General features: G+C 40.3%; 1 protein-coding gene across 1 annotated transcript in view; it reads right to left on the bottom strand.

Moving 5' to 3' along the window:
• The window catches only part of GRID1 (glutamate ionotropic receptor delta type subunit 1), a gene marked incomplete at both ends in the record, with an annotated part of 601,422 nt that overhangs the window by 213,439 nt on the left and 365,491 nt on the right, over positions 1-22,492 (bottom strand). The window contains one exon of the mRNA XM_084245065.1: positions 21,713-21,766. Coding sequence (XP_084101191.1) covers positions 21,713-21,766 — 54 coding nt within the window. The remainder of the gene's footprint in view (positions 1-21,712; positions 21,767-22,492) is intronic.

The following is a 22,492-nucleotide window of genomic DNA, read 5'->3' as shown; positions in this document are numbered from 1 at the left end:
TTTCTAACTTTGTATAGGGAATGATGAAGCTTAGAAAATCTTCATTTTAAGTCAAATGAATTATTAGGAAACCTCTACAAATCTCTATTGAACTTACAAAAACTTAAGACCAAAGAAAAGCTAGGGGAATTCTAAAGAAGAAAAGCTAATCTTCACATCTACCCAGAGGGCACATACTTAATTTACTGATTGAAAGAAAAATCATGCACTTATAGAGCACAGTAAGGAGCAGAATGAGATCTGATTGCCTCAATTCGGGGGCAATACGTGTTTTCAACCAAGGTCTCTGGCTGGCTTCGGGGGTATTGGTGGAGCAGGGGGTGTTCCCCAATTCAAAAATGGTCACTTAAATAAGGAGGTGTGCATTTTCCTAAGGGGAAAGTCCATGGGCTGTATCAGATTTTCAAAGAAGTCCTTGACCCAACAAAGGTGATGAACAATTTATGTGGTCTTGAAGTGCTCCTTGTTGCTAAGTATGAGAAGAATAAAAGTGATGATGACACTGTCGGCAGGACAAATTGCAGATAGGTTTTCAGTATCTGTCAGACTCAGTAGCCTCTTCCTTATTTTCATTCAGGTCTCCAATGTAATAACAACAACATCAACAAGTGACGTCTCAGAAGCAATGGAATTCATATGATGAACTACTATGCAGCTACAAAAATGACTTACAGTATCACATTATTACCTATATATATGTAGATAGAAGAAAACAAAGGAAAACAAAAAAGAAAGAAAAGGAAGAACATGTTACAGAATGATGTATCCAATAAGGCACATTTGCAATAGAAATATGTGTAATAAAAACTTAGATGTGAAGGACACACACACTGACTTCAAGAGAGTAACTGGTTGGGAAGTAGAGGCAGATAACAAACAGTTTCTCTGTCTGCCTGACAGCTTTGCCCTGCCTCTTCTATGATGGTGTTACCTTAGTGTAAACAGGTGTCCAGCCCAGGATTCAAGATGATGGAAGTTTACAGTTATATGCAGAACCAAAGGTACATCCTGCTTGTCTGAGCTAGCATGGGTGGTCCTACCACATGAGTAGATTTAGGTGAAGGTACGTGACTCCATTTCTGGCTGATGATATGTAAGGGCCTTCTCCTTGGAAGATGCTAAGGAAATTTGCTCAATCATAGGAAGACCAAGATGAGACAGTGCCTTTCTGCCTCTGGAGGTTGAATCATGGGGCAATTCCAGAGGAGGGCAAGCCCAACACACTGAGGACAAGAGACAGCAGTCCTGGGAATACTATTTATACTATGAGTTACCCTCCAACAACCTTGGGTCTTATCACTGAGCCTCCTTCAGGGAAAGATAACACTTTCAAAACATTTAAGGAAATTAGATCCAGATTTTTGTCACTTATTATGGTACAAAAAAAAAAAAAAACAACCCTTACTAATACATAATTTAATGGAACTGGTGAGTGGGTAAAAATTATACCTCAATTATATCTTGAAATGGTTTATTTCTAAAAAATTGAGATCTCTAATATGGCAAAATTTGAATGGTAAACATGTAGGTGTTGGTTACATCATGATCTGTATCTTTTAAATTTCTTAGAAATTTTTATTTAAAAGAGAAAATCTCTGCAAAAGTCCAAATCTGAGTGGCAAGCTAGCAATTAAATTGGTAAAGATCTCCTCTTTCTAAATATAAATTTTGGTAAACCAGATGTAAATCTCATGCACAAATTAGCTTTGTGTATGATTTTCAAGATGTCAGTAAAATTACTGCACCTTTTGATATCAGGGGGAAATATTATTAAACATTTATATAGAGCTCTAAACTTATTTAGGGCTGCGTAATCACATTATTAGTCATTTCCTTTTATTCCTTAGAAAGACCTAGATCTATCAAACATCTGTGTGATACCAGCAACATTCCATCTCTAGAGAAATAATAAAGTTTATTTTCCTCCTAAAAACCATGGTGTCAGTAATCTAAAGTTGATGATAGCAGAGAAACTTTACAGACAAAGCTGGTTTGAAGGAAGATATCAACAAAGTCATGATGAAAGAATTATTCCCTTCAAAGTCAACAAGCATTTCAGAATGTCGCTTATATTCAAATCGCTATGGAGCACTTAAGGGGACGTTTAAGGGGAGGTAAGCAAAGACTCCAAGGAGACCAGGACATGCTGGTGAAGAAGAGAATGAAAAGAAACTGGCTAAGCTTGGTGCTGGATACATTTCCAGGTCTGAAGACAGCAAGAGAGCACCCTGTGAGTGGTTGTTCTGACCAAAATCATACCCTGTCTCATTATTGTCCCCGCAAAATTCAGAGCCTATGCCTGGGTGTCCCTGTCATAGCTAGAATATAGGAAATTGCTATAAAGAGTCCCCTTCCTCCCCACAGTGTAGTCCATCAGCATTGACATCATTTGTGACCTTTTTTAGAAATACAGAATCTCAGGCCTCATTCCAGAAAGATCTCATCAGAACGTGCATTTTTGACAATACCCCCAGTGATTCATAGGCATATTAACATTTGAGAAGCACTCATCTAAGACATTATCCAGAGAAGTGAGGAGAGCAGGATCTGGAATCAGATGGGCTTGGGTTCAATTCTGGCTCCTCCTGACTGTGTGATTGGACAAGGGACTTCATTTCTTTGAGCATTTTCTCTAAAAGGGATAACAGTACTTTCCAGGGTTTTTTTACTTTATTCAGTGACCTTTATTCTATTCAATGTGTGTAGTATAGAGCTTTGCAGTGAGTGCTTCTTATCCTTCTACCTCAAAAATTAAAGCTTTTTCTACAACCTTGGAAAACCAACAAAAGACCTGTGACAGGCTGGCCTCTAGACAAGCCAACACAGCCCTTCTCTCTCCTGTCACCTTGTTGCTCCTGTAGGGAGCCCACAACAAACCTCCTCTATCTGTACTTAGTTTTTCCCTGTTTCTCATCACTGAGAAACCCCAGGGTACACTTGACTCCTTGTCAAGACATCAAATCAGGTCTCAACCATCCTATCATTAAATAAAATGGCCCATTGGTTGAAAATCTGTATAACTACTTTCTATGAATGACACAAATGGTTTCTTCTCACAGAAAAGTCAGCACTCTGCCTGCTTCTTCATACCCGGGTTGCCCAGGGTACAGGGGGCAGAATTGTCCCTCCATCTGACCTCCTCCATCACATCCCATTCTCATGAGTGAGCCTAGTCAGACCAGCTAGCAATAAGCCGCTGACCTTGTTCTCTGAAAAGCTGCACCTGGATATGGCCACAGGGTGGGAAGGGTGTCTCTTCAGACTCTGTGCAGTTCTGGGAAATCCTTCCCAGGCCTGCTAGTTTATCAGTGTAATCAACTACCTGGCCCAGAGAAACCCAAAGAAAGTTCCTTGAAACTATGCATTTCTACTAGCCCACTTTTTCCATTTCACATAATTGAAATTTTAATTCATCACATTCCATTCTATTTTAGTCTATTATATTTGACCATGAGCACAAATTGAACATCTGTGCCCCAATGATCCAGGGGACCTGCACAGATCCCTGGCATTTACTGGGGAGAGTCATTAAAACTCCTTTGGCTGGCTGCTGATTTGTGGATGATGGATGGTCTTGAGACTGTAAGATTTAACCATCCTTCTCCACTCTCTCCTCATCTTTCCTTCCTGTCTCTAACTTTCACTTTCTCCTTTCCCATTTTCATTTTCTCCCTTGTCTGTCACTCTTTCTCCTGCTTCCTTTTCTCCCTTGCCCTTCTTTCTCCTACATCTCCTTCAGTCTTCTGGCTTCCACCAACCTTGCAAGTTCAAAATTCTCACAATCCTATGTCATTGTCTCTGCTCACAAAGTTTCCCTTAATTCCAATGGACACAGAACCTCTAAGTTAGGTCAAAGCAATTCTCTGACATGGTTCAGCAATTGCTAACCTTACCTTTGCTTTTTCCGATATGATCATACTGAAATATGATCTACTTTGGATCTGAACTGGATACTTCAGTAAGTCCAGGTCTGGGTATGAAAAGCATGAAAATAACTGTGGGAACAAGCTAAAAATATCTTTGTCTGCCATTTGGAGGACAGGGTGAATCTAGACTCTGAACAGTGTGAGCAGGACTCTCCACATAAGAGCACTCTGTAGTCACAGACAAAGATGTAGCTCTTCATGCAATCTGATGCCCCCAGCAGATCAGCATGGAATTCATCCAGAAAAAGAGTCTCAAGAGTTGCGTAAGGAAACTTCATTAACTCAGATCCAAAATCTGTGAGGGTCCTCTGGCCCTTTAGCATATACCCACAACTCCAATTCAGATTGAGAGCACTGTGAGTTCTCAGTATTCCCCACGCAGAACCAGAAGGAAACTGCAGGTACTAATACATTGCTCTATCTGCACTGGAGTTAAAACCAGCTTCTCATGTGCAGGGTGTATGTCTGTCCTAGTTAGCTGTCTTCACAAGGCTGAGAATCAGGCCTTCCAAGTACTTGTGATGGAAGAAGGGATAGGAGAGAAGAAGAAAAAATAATGGAGAGAGAGGGAGAGAAAAAGACAAAAAGGAAACAAAGTAGGAAGCAGTGCTTCAGAATTCCATACACACACAAAAATGTGAACCTCAAAAATTTTAATAACCAAACTCTGACCTAAGTAGCTATCTCTATAACACAGAGTCAATGCTTATGCTTTTCATTCTGTTGTTAAAAAATTTAAAGCTGATTTGGGTTTCAATTTGCAGCTTACTCCCCAGGCAGATATTCAAACAGAAAAATAAATATAATAGTGGCTGATCTTTCACAGTACTCATTTACTTGCTTGCTAGAAACCACTTTAATTATTTTGTTTGCAATACCTATTTGTTCATCTCAGGAGAATATTTAAATCTGCCTTTTTTTTATTTGTGCAAAACTATCCCTCCCACTAGGAAAATGAGACCTTATGTTTCACATTAACACCTTATAGTTTTTTTTTTTATCCCCAAGGAACTGACAGGATATTATAAGTTTTAATTGCATTTATAATTTAAAAATCCTGAAATATTACATCCCCCCAGAAAAAAATTCTAAAGATAATTTAAAAATAAAATTGCCTGGCCCAGCCCCTGAAGTGGATAGTTCTGAGGTTTATAGCCCTGTGTTTAACATATCAAAGTTCTTATATTTGAACTGGATCCAATTGTGTAGACCCAAGTGTACAGGTCTGAGAACATAAATTCAGAAGACTAGAAGATATACAACATGGTAATTAAGTGTGTAGATGCTGGGCTGAAATTGCCTCTTACCTTAAATAAATAAAAAACAAACAAAATACATGCAACAGTTTCAGAATATTGGACAACAGCTACAGCCGAAAAGAAACAAATGAGGTGAGTATGAGTATGTTATTTAGAGAGACTTTCTAAGTTGCAGCAGAGGCAGAAGAAACCTAGGTAGAGCCTTTGGTCTCCATGATTTGAAGACAGAATTGGGGTTTTGAGGCAGCCAAGGCAATTTGAATCCATACAGCAGAATTTCAAAGAGAAGAGATCTACACCAAACAAACCCTAAAGAAATCTACATGAAGTTCCCCTTGAGCCTTTAGCTGAGCAATGATTGTTTATATGTGTGTGGGGGAGCTACCTGAGTCAGGTGAAGGGATCAGGTTTAACCATTCTCAAAAGTGAGTCAAATTTACTGCAGACTAAAGACTTCCTATCTGATTAAAAAGTTTCAAAGCAAGTTCCAAAGTAACTGTGTCCAGGAAGGGGGTGGGGGGGAGATATTGAAGGGGGAAGTTCAAAGGAATCAAACAACTAATCATGTAACATTTTTAATGTCTGGCATCTAATCAAAAATTACCAGGCATTAAAGAAAAAAGAAAATACAACCCATAATGAGGAGAAAAATCAGTCAGTAGAAACAGAACCAGAAATAATACAGATGGCAAAATTAGTAAAACAGGACATTAAAAGAGAGACTATAAATATTATAAATACACACCATATGTTCAATAAGGCAGATGAAAGTTTATGCATAATAGGGAGAGAAATAAAAAATACAAATCGAATTTCTACAAATAAAAGATGCAATATCTGAGATGAAAAATACTCCAGAATAAATAAACAGGAGATTATAGACATTGTGGAAGAAAAATGTGTAAACTTGAAAGTATCAAAACAAAATGTCTCCAAAATGAATGTTTTGTGAGAAACAAAAGACAGGAAAAAAATCAATGAAGTATTAGTGAATGGTGGAACTTCAAGCAACCTAATATATGTGTCACTGGAATTCATGAAGGAGAGAAAGGGAAGGACAGAACAATATATTTGATAATGGTCAAACATTTTCTAAATTTGATGCAATATTCAAAGAGAAAAATGAAAATCTTAACAGCAACCAGAGGAAAAAGATCCAATATACAGAAAGAAAGGATAAGAATGACATTTGTGTTCTCATCAAAAACAAGCAAAACCAGAAGTCAGGGAAATAACATCTTTAAAGAATGAGAAACAAAAGATGCAGATGTTAATATTAGCAGATCACAACCACAAGAAACTTAGATGAATGGACAACTTGCTTGAAAGGTACAAACTTAAAACCTTACTCAGAAAGAAATTCAGGGTCTAAATATCTTAAAGTCTCCCCATGTGGTCTGGGGGTACCTTCAAGGCCCAGATAGCTTCACTAGTGAATTGTACATGCATGTAAAGAAGATGTGAAATCAACTCTACATAATCTCTCAGAAAATTGAAGAGAAGGAACACATCTAAACTTATTCAAGACACCAGCACTACCCTGATAACAAATCCATATAAAGGTTTAACAAAATAACATCATGAACCTACATACAAAACTTTAAAATATCTTAGCTAATACTTTAGCAAGCCTTAAACCCAACAATTGAAAAAAAAAATATGATTAAATGGGTTTATCCCAGGACTGTGGGGTTGGTTTCACATGAATAAATTTAGTTTTTCATATTAACAAATGAAAAATGAAAAATTATGTGATTATCCCAATAGATGCATAAAAAGCACTTCACAAAACCAAATTTCCAATTATGTTCAAAAAACCATCAACAAACTAGGAAAAAATAAACTTCTTCAACTTAATTAAGGGCATCTATGATCAACCTGCACCTAACATCATAATTAATGGGGAAGAGCTATATTTTCCCAGTAAAATCAAGGAAAAGGCAAAGATGTATACCCTATTATTTCTATTCAATATTGAACTACAGGTTCAAGTGAGTGCAATAGGGCAAGAAAAAGAAATAAAAGATTTAGATTGGAAAGGAAGAAGTATAGCTGTCTTTATGAATAGATAACATGACTATCTATATAGAAATCCCAGGAAATCTACAAAAGAAAGCAACTAGAACTAGTGAGTGAGTTTATCGAGATTGTGTGATGTAAGTCAATATTCAGAAACCAATTGTATTTTCTGCTTGCTGGCAATAAACAACTGCAAATTTAAATTGAAAAAGCAATACCATTTACAACTATATCCAAAGATATTTGATATGTAGGGATGAATTTAACAAAATCTGTACAATTAACACCATAAAACATACTTTAAAATAATTGAAGGAAGATATAAATAAATGAAAAGCCGTAACTTGTTCATGGGTTAGAGGAGTCAATATTTTGAAGCTCTCAATCCTCCTTCAGATTATCACTAGATTCAACATAATAATTAAAGTCAAAATCCCTTAACAGGCTTTTTTTTTTAAAAAACTGAGAGGTTAACTCTAAAAATCACTTGCAAATATGGGGCCAGAACTAGAGTGAGACAGTTGCACAAACTTGAAAGCAAGTTTCTCCTGAACTTTTGTGCTTTTGGTTCCTCAGTTGACTCACCCTGGCCCCAGTGTGATGAAACAGTGAAGAACCTACAAATGTCAAAGCATTTTTTTTAATAAAGACAAAGGTGGAGAACTTACTCCATTTGATTTCTAGTCTAACTAAAAAGCTACAATTATAAAACAGTGTGGCATTGTGAAGATAGACATATAGGTCAGTGGAAAAGAATAGAGTCCAGGAGCAGATGCAAACATTTCAATTTTCAGCATCAATTGATTTTTCACAAAGGAGCCAAAGAGGAAAGGACACTATTTTCATCAAATAGTGCTAGAACAATTAAACATATCAGTACAAAAATAACATAAAATGAAAATTAGCCTCAACCTTTACCTCACACCATAGACAAAAATTAACCATCAATATACACAACTACATGAATGAATATTAGAATCATTCTGCTGAGGGCCTCCCCTTGGTGGCGCAGGGGGTTAAACATCACACTATGAAGCAATCCACAGCCTCTGCAGCACAAGTTCGAACCCCGGCCGACCAGGGAGCAACACACATGGTGCAGCAGACCTCTCATGTCTCGCCCACTGTTCCCCTCAGCAGTGTATTTCAGTCACTCTGCCTGTTCTGTTCGCAGCTCTGTCTCTGGTGAATCCTCTCACCCCCTGAATCTCTGGCCTATACTCCAGCTTTAGTATGCATAAATAAATAAATCTTTAAAAAAAATTGTCCAGTGACTCCTCAGCCCACTCAGGATGAAAGCCAAAGGTCTTGCTATTGCAGAGGCAGTAAAATCTCCCCAAAGCCTTTCCTACACATTACTATCTTGTACTCCAAGCCACTGTCCAATTACTAGATGTCTGCCCATAATTTCATGCCCTGATGCCAACACACTCCTCAGTGCTAGTGGTTCCTTGCTCTGACTGCTTCTCTCCTGCAATACACATCCTTCCCCCAACGGTGTGGGATGGCTGAAGGGACAAAACACTGATGGGTAATAGAGTTCCTTAACCTGATGCCAATATTTGGGTGAGGAAATGGCATTTTATATTAAACCAAACCATTACGCTAAATTGGAATTTCCCTTGGAGGCATCAAGCTTTAATGGCATGAAATTTCATAGTGAAGTGCTTGCTGCTCATGCAGATTGGCCAAGGGAAATAACTTAGAATCAGTTCCTTGACTACCAAAATTCTTACCCATGGGAAGGACATAAAAATTTCAGAACAGGCCTCCCTGGTGGCGCAAGGGGTTAAACACCGCACTATGAAGCAATCTGCAGCCTCTGCAGCACGAATTCGATCCCTGGCCAGCCAAGAAGCAACCCACATGGTGCAGCAGGCCTCTCCTGTCTCGCCCGCTGCTCCCCTCAGCAATGTATTTCAGTAGATCCGCCGGTTCCGTTCCCCACTTGTCTCTGGTGAATCATCTCAACCCCCACATCTCTGGCCTATACCCCAGCTCTTGTATGCATAAATAAATCTTTTTTTTTTTTAAGTTCAGAACAGTCATATTGAAGGAAATAGGATATAGTGAGGAGTGTCCCTCAAAGATAGAAATATTTATAAGAGAATTTGGATGCACCTTCACTCCCAAAAAATATAAAGTCCTGCTCCTTCACTGCAAGTCTTCGTTGGGGTGATGTGTGGTCATTAGGACAACTGATAAGTCCCACACACGGAGCTGAGTCTTCCACAACCTTCTTGCTAACCAAGAAGGTATTTTATGTTCCATTAGCCCTTTGACACTGCTCATTCCCTTTCATTGGATAAAAATTAGGGGAATGCTCATGACTTTTCTCATTATTAACTGAGGTCAATAGAAAAGTCTATGTCCTTTGAGTTGTAAAACCAAGTTTTGATTCAGAAATTAATGTGATTGAATCTAATAACTGGAAAATTTACCTGGTTTGATATAGAAATGTTGACCCTTAGAAGACATAAATCAATGCATATCTCCCATTAAGTTAGGACTGGGCAGGTTCAAAAGCTGTATAATGTGAACATAGCACAGGCTTTGGAATGAGACCAACTTGAGCTTACAATTCCTGCTCATCCTTGTACAGCTGCAATACCTAAAAACCTGTTCTGAGCCTCAATTTCATTTTCTGTATTCTAGTATTAATAATGCCTCTCCCAGAAGGTTGTTGTAAGGATTGAATCATAACTAAAGACTAAAACACAAAGGACATGAGCAACTAAGTCACAAAGTTAGAAATAGACAAGGTAAACATTAAAGTGTTTGACTTAGCTAATACATAAAACCATGGGGTCAAGTCTTTTTTTCATCAATAACATTGACAAAAATGAAAAATATTGATTATATTCATGTTCACACGACACAAGAGTGGGATGAGACAGGCACATTGATGAAAGGAGCGCTGTGGTTTTGAGAGTTTCCATACTCAGAAACAATATTTTTTACCATAATAAGGTATCAGAAAGACATCATCAAGTATAGGGAACTGACTGCATATTATTTACAATATCATTAACTAGTCTAAGTTTCTAAACATGGAGATTTGTATAAATTATGATTCCTCCAAATGACAGACTATTAAAAGACCATTTAATATTATCTCAAATGCTATTTACTGACATGATAAAATGTTAATTAGATATTATTGGGAACTGGACTAAAACTAAGCAGAACATCAATTTGGCAAAATAAACTACATATAGAAGGCTATTAGAACAGATAAGTCATTGGTATATTAATTTGTGTTTTGCTTTACTATTGTAGTAGAATCAGAAACAATTAGAGCAATTTTTTTCTGCTTTCCCTCTATTCTTGTCCCTCCTCTCCACCATACATGCACCACACACACCCACTCAGAGGTAAGCAATACTTTATACTCTAGAAGTTCATTTTCTGTCTTCTCCCTGGATATGTTCTTTCATAAAATTGGTGAACTGCCAACAATGGTTGACTGGGCAACCTCAGAGACTTGAAGAATAGGGGTGACCAAAGTGCCCTGAGCCAGAAAACTAACTGTGGACATGAAGAAGGACAAATAGGGGTTTGTATGTCTACCATTCCCCTGATACATTATTCCCAAGGTGGGATATCAGAGAGGAGTGGCTGGTGGTGAGTTAGGAAGGTTGAACCCAAGGATAGAGTCTTCCAAGCTCGGGGAGAGAAAAACAGATCACCATACCCATGTATGGTGTCCAAAGTGGGTCAGAACTCCTGAGTATCCACAGAGACCTTCCTATGATTGATTGTACCACTGGTTACAAACTTTGTATTTTGTACAAGCTGAGGAATCTTTGTACAAATTCATGAAGACAAGGAGGAAGTGATATTGTTACTAATACTGAATTTCTTACCATCTCTTTCAATGGGATTTCATGGACATTTTTAATTTGTCTTGAACTAATATCTATAAAGCATCCAAAGCAGGACCTGGCACATAGTAGGTGCTCAACTGTGTGAATTTCCTTGCTTCTGAGGGCAACTACAGGGCTTACTGTTCTTCAACACAGACAGCAAACAAGCTGAGATATATAAGTAGGGAGCAGGCCATTCAGATGCCATTGGTCACACTAGTTGGGTTCTTTAGTAATTCTCAACCAGGACCCCAACTGCACCTGCCAGAAGGAGTGTCATCAGAGGCAGTGTCTGACTCCTCAGCTCCTCATCACCTCAGCAGCTGCCAAACTGGTCTCTAGGGCTATAGGAAACTGCATCTTAGATCTGATCTCTGACAACTGAAGGGTTCCCTTAGTCTTCTTTCTGGAACTGCTTGATATTCATTTGAAATTCTTCAATCAACTCTAAGAGATATGCTGCCCCAGTGCACATAAATCCTCTGATGTGAGACAATGGAAAAGAGAAGCAAAGCTTAGCCTACTGTTCTTTATGAGCCCTCAACTATCATGTAAGATATTTCATATGAAGCTCTGTGAGTTGTCGGTCTCCTGCCTCCATCTGTCTCCTAGTTCAGCTTTGAAAGGACCCTTGTTGGAAGCTCACCAAGGGCCTGCTAGCCTCCATGCTGTGTGTGAAGGCAGCAACCATCTGTGTGTGTGAGAATGTGTGTGTATGTGTGTGTATGTGACACAGGCACACACACACAAACACACACACTTGTTTCATGTCTCTCTGTGCAATACATGATGATTATCCAGCCTTGCAAAGGAGGTGTAATAACAGGGTAGAAGGCACAGATAATAGGGTCTTTCTGGTACAAGCTGCAAGTTCATCTGAATTCATCAGGATCCATTTGTAAGAAGAGCGATGGATAAGAATGCAGAAAGGTAAAGACGCTAACCTTTAGTTTTCAGATACATTTGTTGCATGTGGTAATTAAAGCTATTTTTAAAACTCCCTAAGTGTGAGCACACCCTTTCCCAAGCATTCTCTGTCAAAACTCTGTGAAACGACAATACATTTGTTGGGAACAATTGACTCATGTCTAAGACATGGAATTTGATTTCACAGCAATGCAGGGATCTGGCTGAACTGTCTACAGGGAGTTTGTACTTGATGGCAAGTTTCAGAGTCTGCAGTCACTCCCACAAGTCTTGTTTAGCCATAGTTTAGTCATCCAGGAGGCGTGTTTCTTACCCATGGTACTATAAACTCTCGGAGGGTGAGGAACACAACATTCAAATTCTCATGAGCATCCCCAGTGACTGATAAGTATTCAGTACATGTATGATAAGTGAATGATAGATCATCAAGAGATGGAAATTAGTCTTTTGGTGGTGTTCATAATGTAACATGTATAAATGTTGAATTATAATGCTGTATACTTGAAATTTATATAGCTACAAAAATGTTACATCAATAAAATAGTTTTTAAAAAGATTTATATATCCTGGTAGGGAGACAGCACATGGCAGAAGAAGTGAAGAAGCACTAAAGAATCACAGCCTGAGTTCTCTGGGGTGCTGGGAGATAGAAAGTATAAGAGGTGTTGCAAAAAGGAGGTGGGTGGTAATTTGAGTTGATCTTAATAAATGCATACTTTTTTCTTTTTTTTTTAACTGAGGTAATGTTGGTTTACATCATCAGTTGTAATTTTGGAATAGAGGATCCCCCCTTCATGTGTTATTACCTAGTACCAAAGCACCTGCAGTCCAACATCTTAGTCCAAGGTGCACCCTTCCTCACCTTGCTTTCACCTCTCCTTCCCTCTTCCCCATTAGATTCCTGACTCTATAGTGAATTTTCCAGAGTTAATTTTGGTTATCTGTCCCTTTGTTTAGTTTCACTATAGTCCACTTACATGTGACACCACATGATATTTATCTTTCTCATTCTGACTTATTTCACTTTCCATAATCCCTTCCAGCTCCATCCATCATGCCATGATCCGCATAAGTTTATATTTGTGATTGCTGAGTACAATTCCATTGTAGATAAGTACCACATCTTCTTGTAAGGAGTCTGAAGGAAAAAGATAGGGAGAACTGGGGTCCCGGCAAACCCCAAATATGTTTATAAATGGTGTAATTCAGGTTCATCCAGACAAGGAATCAAGCCAGGTCCCTACCCTCTGCATCCTTCATGAAGCCTATTACATACTGCCTAAATGGGGTGCTTCCTTGATTAAGTTCTAAAGATGAATTTTCCTATAGGACATTAGTTATTTGCTAAAAAGAAAAGCTAAATTTTAAGAATATTTGCTACATGTCAGACCCTATGCCAAGTCACTTGGAGTGAGTTATTTCATTTAATCTCTGTGGCCTGCCTGAGGTGGCTCTCATGAATTCTTTTGGACGAATAAGAAGAATAAAGTTCAAGGAAGAGAGTAAAGACCTCCACAACACCTGCACCCCTATGTTTACAGCAGCACTATTTACAATAGCTAAGCCATGGAAACAACTCAAATGCCCAAAAATAGATGACTGGATCAAGAAAATGTGGTATATATACACCATGGAATATTACTCAGCAATAAAAAAAGATAAACTCATGCAATTTGCAGCAACATGGATGGAGCTAGAAGGGATCATGCTCAGCGAAATAAGCCAGAAAGCAAAAGAAAAATACCGGATGGTCTCACTCATAGCAGGAATCTAGAAAACCTAAATAAGGGACCAGGAAAAAGACTAATTATAATAAAGTAAAAATCAAAATCAACAAGCAACTATAAACCAGAGACACACTAAGGGGGTGAGGGGGTGAGGAAGGATGAAGGTCTAAATAAGGGGGTGTGCAATTGTATGGTGAATATAACCAAAATGAAAATGCATACATTGTGCAAAAATGAAAAATGATGTAAGAATTATATAAAATATTAAAAAGAACTATATTACCACTTCCAAATTGTAAAAAAAAAAACAAAAAATCCAAAATATATTTAGTATTTAGTTAATGTTGCATTTGAGGGGAAGGGTAAGAGAGGGGCCATGTGATATAGAATATTTATTTCTTAAATTTGGGGTCACTCACACCTAAGTCCAAATTATGACTCTCTCACTTACTGATTACGTTAAATCTCAGCACTATCAAGCTATCACCAGCCACTGCAACATGAGTTCAATCCCTGGTCAGGGAGCTGCCCATATGGAGCAGCAGACCTCTCCTGTCTCGCCTGCTATGTATTTCAGTAGATCTGCCTGTTCTGCTCCCCACTCTGTCTTTGGTGAATCCTCTCACCCCCTGCACATCAAGCCAACATTTCAGTTCTTGTATGCATAAATAAAAATAAATCTTAAAAAAGAAAGAAAAAAGAAAAGTCAATTCTTCTCTATGAGTTTGTTCTCTTATTTGTAAAAAGGAAACCTAGTAACTTGATGTACCTGGGGGCTTGGTCCCCAACTTTTCCCAACATTCATCCCCTCATGGTAGCAGCACTGGAATCTTTAATTCCCCTTGCAACAATTTCTTCATTTGGTTTTCATACCTCCAAACCATCTCAATAATCACATTACATGTAAATTACCTGAGCACCTCAATTAAAAGGCAAAGAGTGTTATAACGGATAAAATAGCAAGACCTAAGTATAAACAGTCCTTAAGAAATATACCTTGCTTTAAGCATAAATAAAAAGTAGGTTAAAGAATGGGAAATGACATATTCTGCTAACACTAGTCACAATATAGCTATAATAGCTACAGCAATAACAGATAGAGTATATATTAGGGCAGAGAAAAATTCAGAGCAGAGGGATGAAGAAGCTCATTTAGTAATGATAATGAATCAATTAATCAAGAGGAAATAAAAATCCTACACATTTATGCCTCTATAACAAAGTTTCATATAATATTAAGCAACAAACCGCAAGGAGAAACAGACAAACTCACAATTAAAGTTGAATATTTTGTACCTCTCAATAATTGATAGAGCAAAGAAACAAAATATCATCAAGGATACAGAAGACATAGCAACACTATCATCTAAATTAACCCAATTGACCTTTATAGAGCTTTTCTCACAACAGATTACAAATTCTTTTCAAGTGCACATAAAACATTTACCAAGAAAGACAATGTATTGGACTATCAAATAAGTGTCAATAAAAGTAAAAGGACTCAAGTATTACAAACTAAGCTCTCTGGCCACAATGGAATTAAATTAAAAATCAATAAGAAACAAAGATATCTGAAAAAAAATCCCAAATGCTTGAAAATGAAATAACACACTTTTAAACAATCCATAGGTCAAAGAAAAAAATCAAAAGGCAATATAGAAAATATTTGGAACTGAATAACAATGAAAACATAACAGATCAAAACTTGGGAAATGTCGTCAAATTACATAAGGGGAAGTTTATTACACTAAAGAAAAATAAAAGTCTCAAATCAATTACCCCAGCTTCCCTCTAAGGAAGATGTAGATGGTAAATAAATACATGAAAAGCTCCTCAACATCATTAGTCACTAGGGAAATGAGAATCACAATCACATTGAGGTACTATTATATACTACTACATGAATAATATCAAAAACCCTTAATTGTACCAAGGGCTGAAGAGGATGCATTGCACCCGGAGCTCTCATACAATTTGACAGCTTCTTAAAAAGTTAAACATACATCTACAATAAAACCCAGTTATATTCCACTTGTAAATATGTGCTTCAGAAAACTAAAAGCCTATTTCCATACAAAGACTTGGACATGGACATTCACAGCAGTCTCATTTGTAATCACCAAAATTCTAGAACAACCTGAATACCTCTCAGTGGACAAATGGATATTCTAACTGTGGTAAATCCATACAATTTAATATTTCTCACCAATAAAAAGAACTATTGCTATAATTGCAACAAAGATGAAACTCAAAATAATTATCTAGAGAGAAATCACCATAACAAAATAGGGGGAAATATTTATATAACACTCTAGAAAATACAAATAATCTATAGTGTTAGACAGGTATCAGTAGTTACCTAGAGAAGTGACAAAAGGGGGCTGGGATTACCAAGGGACATGAGGCTACTTTTGGGGTAATGGATATATTCACTATCTTCATCATTGTTATAGTTTTATGAATATATAAATATGTCAGATTTAAATTGTACATTTAAATATGTGCATTTAATGTACATGAATTAAACCTCAATAGAGGTGTTAATTTGTAAGTGAAAAACAGATCAGGAAAGTGATGTTGAGGGCCTCCCCTGGTGGCACAGGCAGTTGAGCGCCATGCTGTGAAGCAGTCTGCAGCCTCTGAAGTGCCAATTCCATCCCGCTGACCAGCAAGGGTCCCACATGGTGCAGCAGACCTCTCCTGTCTCGCCCACTGCTCCCCTCAGCAGTGTATTTCATTAGTCTGCCTGTTCTGCTCCCTGCTCTGTCTCTGGCGAATCTTCTCACCCTCCCACACATCTGGCCTGTACCCCGGTTCTTGTATAAATAAATAAATAATAAATAAATAAATAAATAAATAAAAAGAAAGTGATGTTGATAAACAGTGTCTGGCCCAACTAATAGCTGATAAATGACAACTCTTATTCTGGTCAAGGTCCCCAGTGGGATCACAGAGGTGGGTAAGATGTGGTCCCTGTCCTCAGCAGCTCCTCAACATGGCTCAGGAGAGAAACAAGCAAATCAATTACAACAGATGTAATTGTTTTTTGAGTGTTACTAAATTAAATTTGCAGACAGTAAATGGTACAGGGACATAATATCCAAACAGAATTGAAATCTTCAAATAAAAGAAAGGAAAAAAATTAAACCTTTTTCTTCCCTCTCTTTCTCTGTGTCCCAAGTAAAGATTTCTCAGAGCTATCTGATTCTGCATTCATATCATGGTCGATTTTTCTTGTCTTCTTCAATTAGTGCATTAGCATTTCTTTCCCCCACATTGCACACATGTAGCCTAATCTCCTTTCCATTTATTTTAACTCAGTATGTGTTTGTGGTAGAGAAGATTGAAAATTTCTAAACTGGTGACAGAAGTCCCCTGTGGAGCAGTTCAAGATCAGCACCCAGAGGGTCCTCAAGGAGTATTTGCTGGTGGCAAACCCTGAAAGTGATGTGGTGGGGGTGGGACCTTAGGGGCAACAACAGGAGAGCATTCTGGGCAGAAGGGACTGAAGAGGTCAAGACACTGGCATGGCCAGTGCTTGGGGAGATGAGATCTCGTAGGATCTGGTCAGAGCAGCTCTATAAATGAAAGGTGGCAGAAACTGAGGCCAGAGGGGGCTCAAAAGACAGCTCATGAACAGCCTGGTGTGTCACATAGGGGAATCTGAACTCTACCCTATGGGTCCTGACACTCCACCACCTACCAAGAATCTCTTCCAGCACAGAGGTGAGCTTGTGTCCTGAGAAAAAAAGTACATGAGTAAATCTGGAATACAAGTGGGTGTGGCAAACAGGACACACCATGTCATCCTTGGAAAGCACAGCATGGATTACAGACCAAAGATGCCTGCAGGAGACAAACTGCTACTTGCTGTTTAAGTTACCCACCCTCTTTGATCACAGAATCAGTTTTCTACAAAGCACCTATGAATTAGCAGAACACGTGTTCCCCAGCACAATTTGGAGGTTGCTGAAGGAAGCGTAGCTGGTGCCCTCCTCCCTGGCTGCTCTGCTTCATGCTAGTGTCCTCATACACAGTCAAAAGGAACATGCATGTGCCTCAAAGAAATAGCTTATACTCCATGCGGACTTGCAATGCAGATGCACAGAAAGGGACTGCAAGGAACAGGAGTGCTAACAGTTGTAGCTCATAGGTGGGATCACAGCTCTCTGAGTCCATGCAGGACTGGTGTGCCATTAAATGACTCTTCCTCCATGTGCAGGCAATTCCACAGAGTCAAGATAAGGAAGCAGGAGGAAAATGAAATGGAAGGAGGCTTAACCCAGTATGTTGCTTCGTGTGTGAGGCCCTCAAGCAGGGGAGCTGAGAGAAAGTCCAGCCCTCACTTACAGGCTTTTCAGGGAATCAAATACATGCATCAATCCCCCAACCCAGCATGGTTGGGACAGCAATACCAGACAGCAGGAGAATGAATAAATATGATGAGGAAATCCAGAAAGACCTTTTGCAGAGGTGTTGGTTAGCCAACTCCTGCAGAAGAGGTTATCCTTGATAATCAAAGATTCACGAAGGGCAGAGTAGTCATAAAGGAATGCCATAGCAAAGGCTAAGAGCCAGCAAAAGGAAATAACAAATCACAGCCTGCTTACAGAGAGAGTGAGTGGAGGGGCAAGAGGTAGCCAAGGGTGGCTTCAGTCATGCTGGATTGGATGTGTGACAGGGTACGTGATGTGGGCTTTTCTGCACTGACTGTTCTGGGAAGCAACCAGAAAGATGAAAACAGTAGTCCCTGAGACTGGAGCACTGAGTGAGAGCCAGGTTAGAGGGACGATGATGAGTTCAGAGAGAGACACTGAGCAAGAGGTGGACAGGAGACTTCCATCCATGAGGCTCAGTCAAGAAGGCATCTGAATCTAGGCTTGGAGCTCAGAGGCGAGGAAGTGAGGGTCATGGTAAGGGTGCAGAGAGGCCGAAAGCCTGCCAACTGTACCTCTTCTTTCTTTAGAATCCACCTCCCCCACATCTTCCTGGGCCCTGCTGAGACATAGGACAGTTAGAGACTTGTTCACTGAGCAAATTAACTAAGCACAGCGTAAAGAATGCCTTTGCATCACCATTAAGCATCTTAAACCATGTTTATGTCTGGAAAAAACAGTCTAACAATAAGCACTATCAACCAGCAGAGAACTTCGGGTGCCCACCAAAGTTGGTTCTGGAAGAGGCAGGGAAGTTATATACATATTCCCTAGAACAGTTTTCTCCCAAAAGTTCCCAAGAGCCAGGTTATGAGATGCAAGTCTCCTGCCTGGACGCAGCCTCAGGAGGACATTCTCCTCAGCTTCTGGCTTCCATCAGGCCCTGAGGACACCTGTGAGTCACTGGAGCAGAGGGAACACTGCCACATGTAGGTCTGCCAAAGAGAGGAAGCCTACCAGCCTGACTGCTGAGAGGTTCAGGGTTCAGGAAGCCACCTAACCCATCTACAGAGAGGTCTGACTGGCAGCTTCTACTGAATAGCCCAGAGCAGTCTCCTCCAGCCCAGAGGTCTTAACTGTTGCCTTTGTCTTCTCTCAGAGGCCAAATGGGAAACACTCATCAAAGCTACTTGCTCTAACCCTTGCACATCGACCTGCCCTAAAAGTACATCTACTTTTTGCACAGCACAACTGGACTCCAGCTATGCCTCAGGGACTCACAGCTGAGTGGCCACCTTTACTAATGGTTCATTTTGTTTCCCACCTTGCTCCAAGCTAATGTGTAAATTAATCAATTGATGAGAATATAGTTTCTACCCCAAAGCACATCTGCTTGTCAGAGTCCTAATAGTGGAGCCCAGAGATCTGTAGAAACTGTCACTGAGGCCCACCAGCCTTGAACCCAGGAAAATATATTAAGCAAGTCAAATGCAGAGGGGGAAGTCAGAGGACACAGCTTGAGAGGAAGCAGCGCTGGGGACAAGAGTGGAGGCCTCCTTGAGGAGAGACTTGTGTGTGGGGTGGGAGGAGGCCTGGACCCAAGCAGCTCTGAGAAAAGTGGGGAGCATTTGAGGAAGCAAGAAAATGGGTCCCCCGTGTAGCTGCTGAATTCTGTAAACCATGTTGGAGTCACCAATGCCTGCCCCTGACTCTTTCCACCTTATTTTATTTCAGCCATCACATATGATAAGCAAAAAATGATAAACAAAAGTAACTGGGCAATGATTTGTCTGTGGTTCTGTATTTGGATAGAGCCTCACATATCACTGTCTTAAGAATAACAAGACTTTTGTTTCCAATGAAACAAGAAACACTAGCTGTTGTCCCTTTATCTTCAAGAGGAAAAGTGTCCCATAAAAAATAAAAGGGTGAGGTCACTTCTGAAGAAGGACTCTTGGCCCAGCGATGTGCACAGGGTCAGTGTGCTGGCACAGCCACCCTGCCACCTGGGCTGGCACACTGCAGAGTGGCTGACAGGTGGGTGCCCACAGCTGTCTCCTCCTGGTGGCACCACAGTGAGGCTGTCTTTCCAACCCCCCAAAAATGCCAAAGGGCACCTCACCCTGACCAGTCTGAAATGAACTCTAGCTCCCTAGGAGGAATCAAGATGGACAGACAGAGGGTCCTGGAGTGGATGGGACTGTAGGCAAGGGAAGAGGAAGCAAGTTAGAAATGTAAAGAGAAATGCAAGCTATCCAATTTGAAGGAGCTGCCAAAAAAATAAATCCCAGCACCAGACATTTGCCTTAAGGAACACATGAACACATCCTTCTTCTGAAACAAAGGTAACCAGACTCTGAAGAACTTGCCGAGAATCAAAACTTCCAGAGGACCAAGGAGGATTCGAGCGGATTCTGAAGCATGAGGAAGGGGCTGCGCCTTCTCCCAATCCTGGGCACCACCTTCCACAGTCTGAAGCAAATGGACAGGCACCACGCACACCTACACATGTGATGGAGAGCTAATAAGATGTGAATTGATGAAGGAAACCCTTGAAAAATGGGTCTTGCTAACAATTATTCTCAGGTACTACCTGCAAAATTATTAAAATAAGTCACATTAGCACTGAGCTAATGAAGAAACACCTATCAGAAAAGAACAAATTACCTATGTAATAAACCTTGCATCTTCTGGAATGAGGCTGTTAAAAATTGATGGGTTATTTTAGGGGCAGCCCTAATGAAAGCACAAACCAGCAAATACCTTTCCAGCCAGTCCCGGTTGTTGCACAGGGGGATGACACAGGCTGGTCTGCTCATGCTTCCAAAATGGGCACACAGGCACAGGGGGTTCTACTGCAAAGCTGTGGCTTGTGTTTAAAAGCCACTCCCACACAAGTTCTGCAACATGAAGGAAGCCAGGGCCAGGTGGTTTGAAAGTGGTGAAGGTCAGACCTGGCCACAGAAAAACCTTGCTGTGCCCATTCTTTGTAGGATCCAAACCAGTGGGAGGGCCAGTTATGGGAGACACCCCTTTCACAGCTTTTATATGGTTACAATGATCCCTGCCCCCTTCAGCTGCACAGGGGTGTGTGCACACATGCACTTGTGCATCCACACTTAGGCACACATATATCCACACACATTCACACAATGCACTTTCACATACACACCTCACTTACACACACACACTCTTATATGCACACACTCATTCACATAACACGCATACCTGCAACTTCCTGCATGGATGACCACCTCTGCCCCCTCCTCGTTCTTTGGCCTCCTCTTCCTCTTTGTGTTCTAACCTGCCCTAGTTTATGGGTCCCTGACCCCTGACAGGTGGCCTCACCTCACCTTGCATATCTAATGCCTGATAGCACTTCTTTTGGACTGGTATACTCAGGTCTGGAGCTTTCCCCTGGTTCCTGCCTGCTCCAGATGAGTATCTCAGCAAGTCAGGTTTAACTCCCTGACCTCCTGTCTTGCCACGATGGAGCCCTGGAATTCACTTCAGCACCCCAAGTCAGAATTAGACCTGAAGGATCATTGTGGGCTTTTCCAAAGAGCAGGCAGCCAGTGCAAGCTGCGCCCCTTATCATTCTGGGGTTCTTACCTCATTCACAAAGACCCAGTGGCTGTCCTTGGAAGCCAAGTTGGTCTCCACAGCCTGCAGAGAGAAAAAGAAAATGAACATGAACACAAGCAAGCCAGAAGCTGGAAGACGCACAGGGTGATTGCTGAGAGGGGTTTGATAAACATTATTCCTGGAGAATTTTTCCTCACAAAACATGCTGTCCCCCTGGGGCCAGCTCTGGCCGCCTTAGCTACAAGATGCATCATTTGAACACAGACATCTGATTTCCTGCTGTTTTCTGAGCACTCATGCACCAAACACTGAGCAAGCTCTAGTTTCTGAAGGCGTCATAGGGCCACCAATACAGGGGGTGTGGGGGGTACCTGTCGCTCTCAGAGAATGCCTGGCTGCAAACACCTTTCTGGCCAGGTGCTTAGGAGATGAGGCTCATCATTGCCAGGGGCAAAAGAATCAGAAATCTGGAAGAAGGGATTTATGGCTTCCTGTCCAGCTGTGCTAAATGATGCAAGGCTGGGGCTCTGAGCTGCCTTTAGCTGCTCAGACCCACAGAGCTGGTCCTTTCTTGCTCCTGGGCAGCGATGCCTCCACATCACTCCTGCTTATAGTGCTTTGCTCTGTTTCTTTATAACACTTGTCATTTCTTAATAGTTTAAAAAGTTTTCAGTTTACTTATTTCTTATTGTCTATTTCCTCCACCAGGCTGGGGTCTTATAAAGGCAGGGGCCACATCTGTTTTGGTCACAGTTGTATCTTTGAACCTTTCACTAGAACCAGCACATAGTAACTGTTCCACTAACA

Source organism: Talpa europaea (genome assembly GCF_964194135.1).
Source record: "Talpa europaea genome assembly, chromosome: 10".
Taxonomy (NCBI): domain Eukaryota; kingdom Metazoa; phylum Chordata; class Mammalia; order Eulipotyphla; family Talpidae; genus Talpa; species Talpa europaea.
The sequence above is the reverse complement of the archived record's forward strand: the minus strand, read 5'-3'. Positions and strand labels throughout refer to the sequence as shown.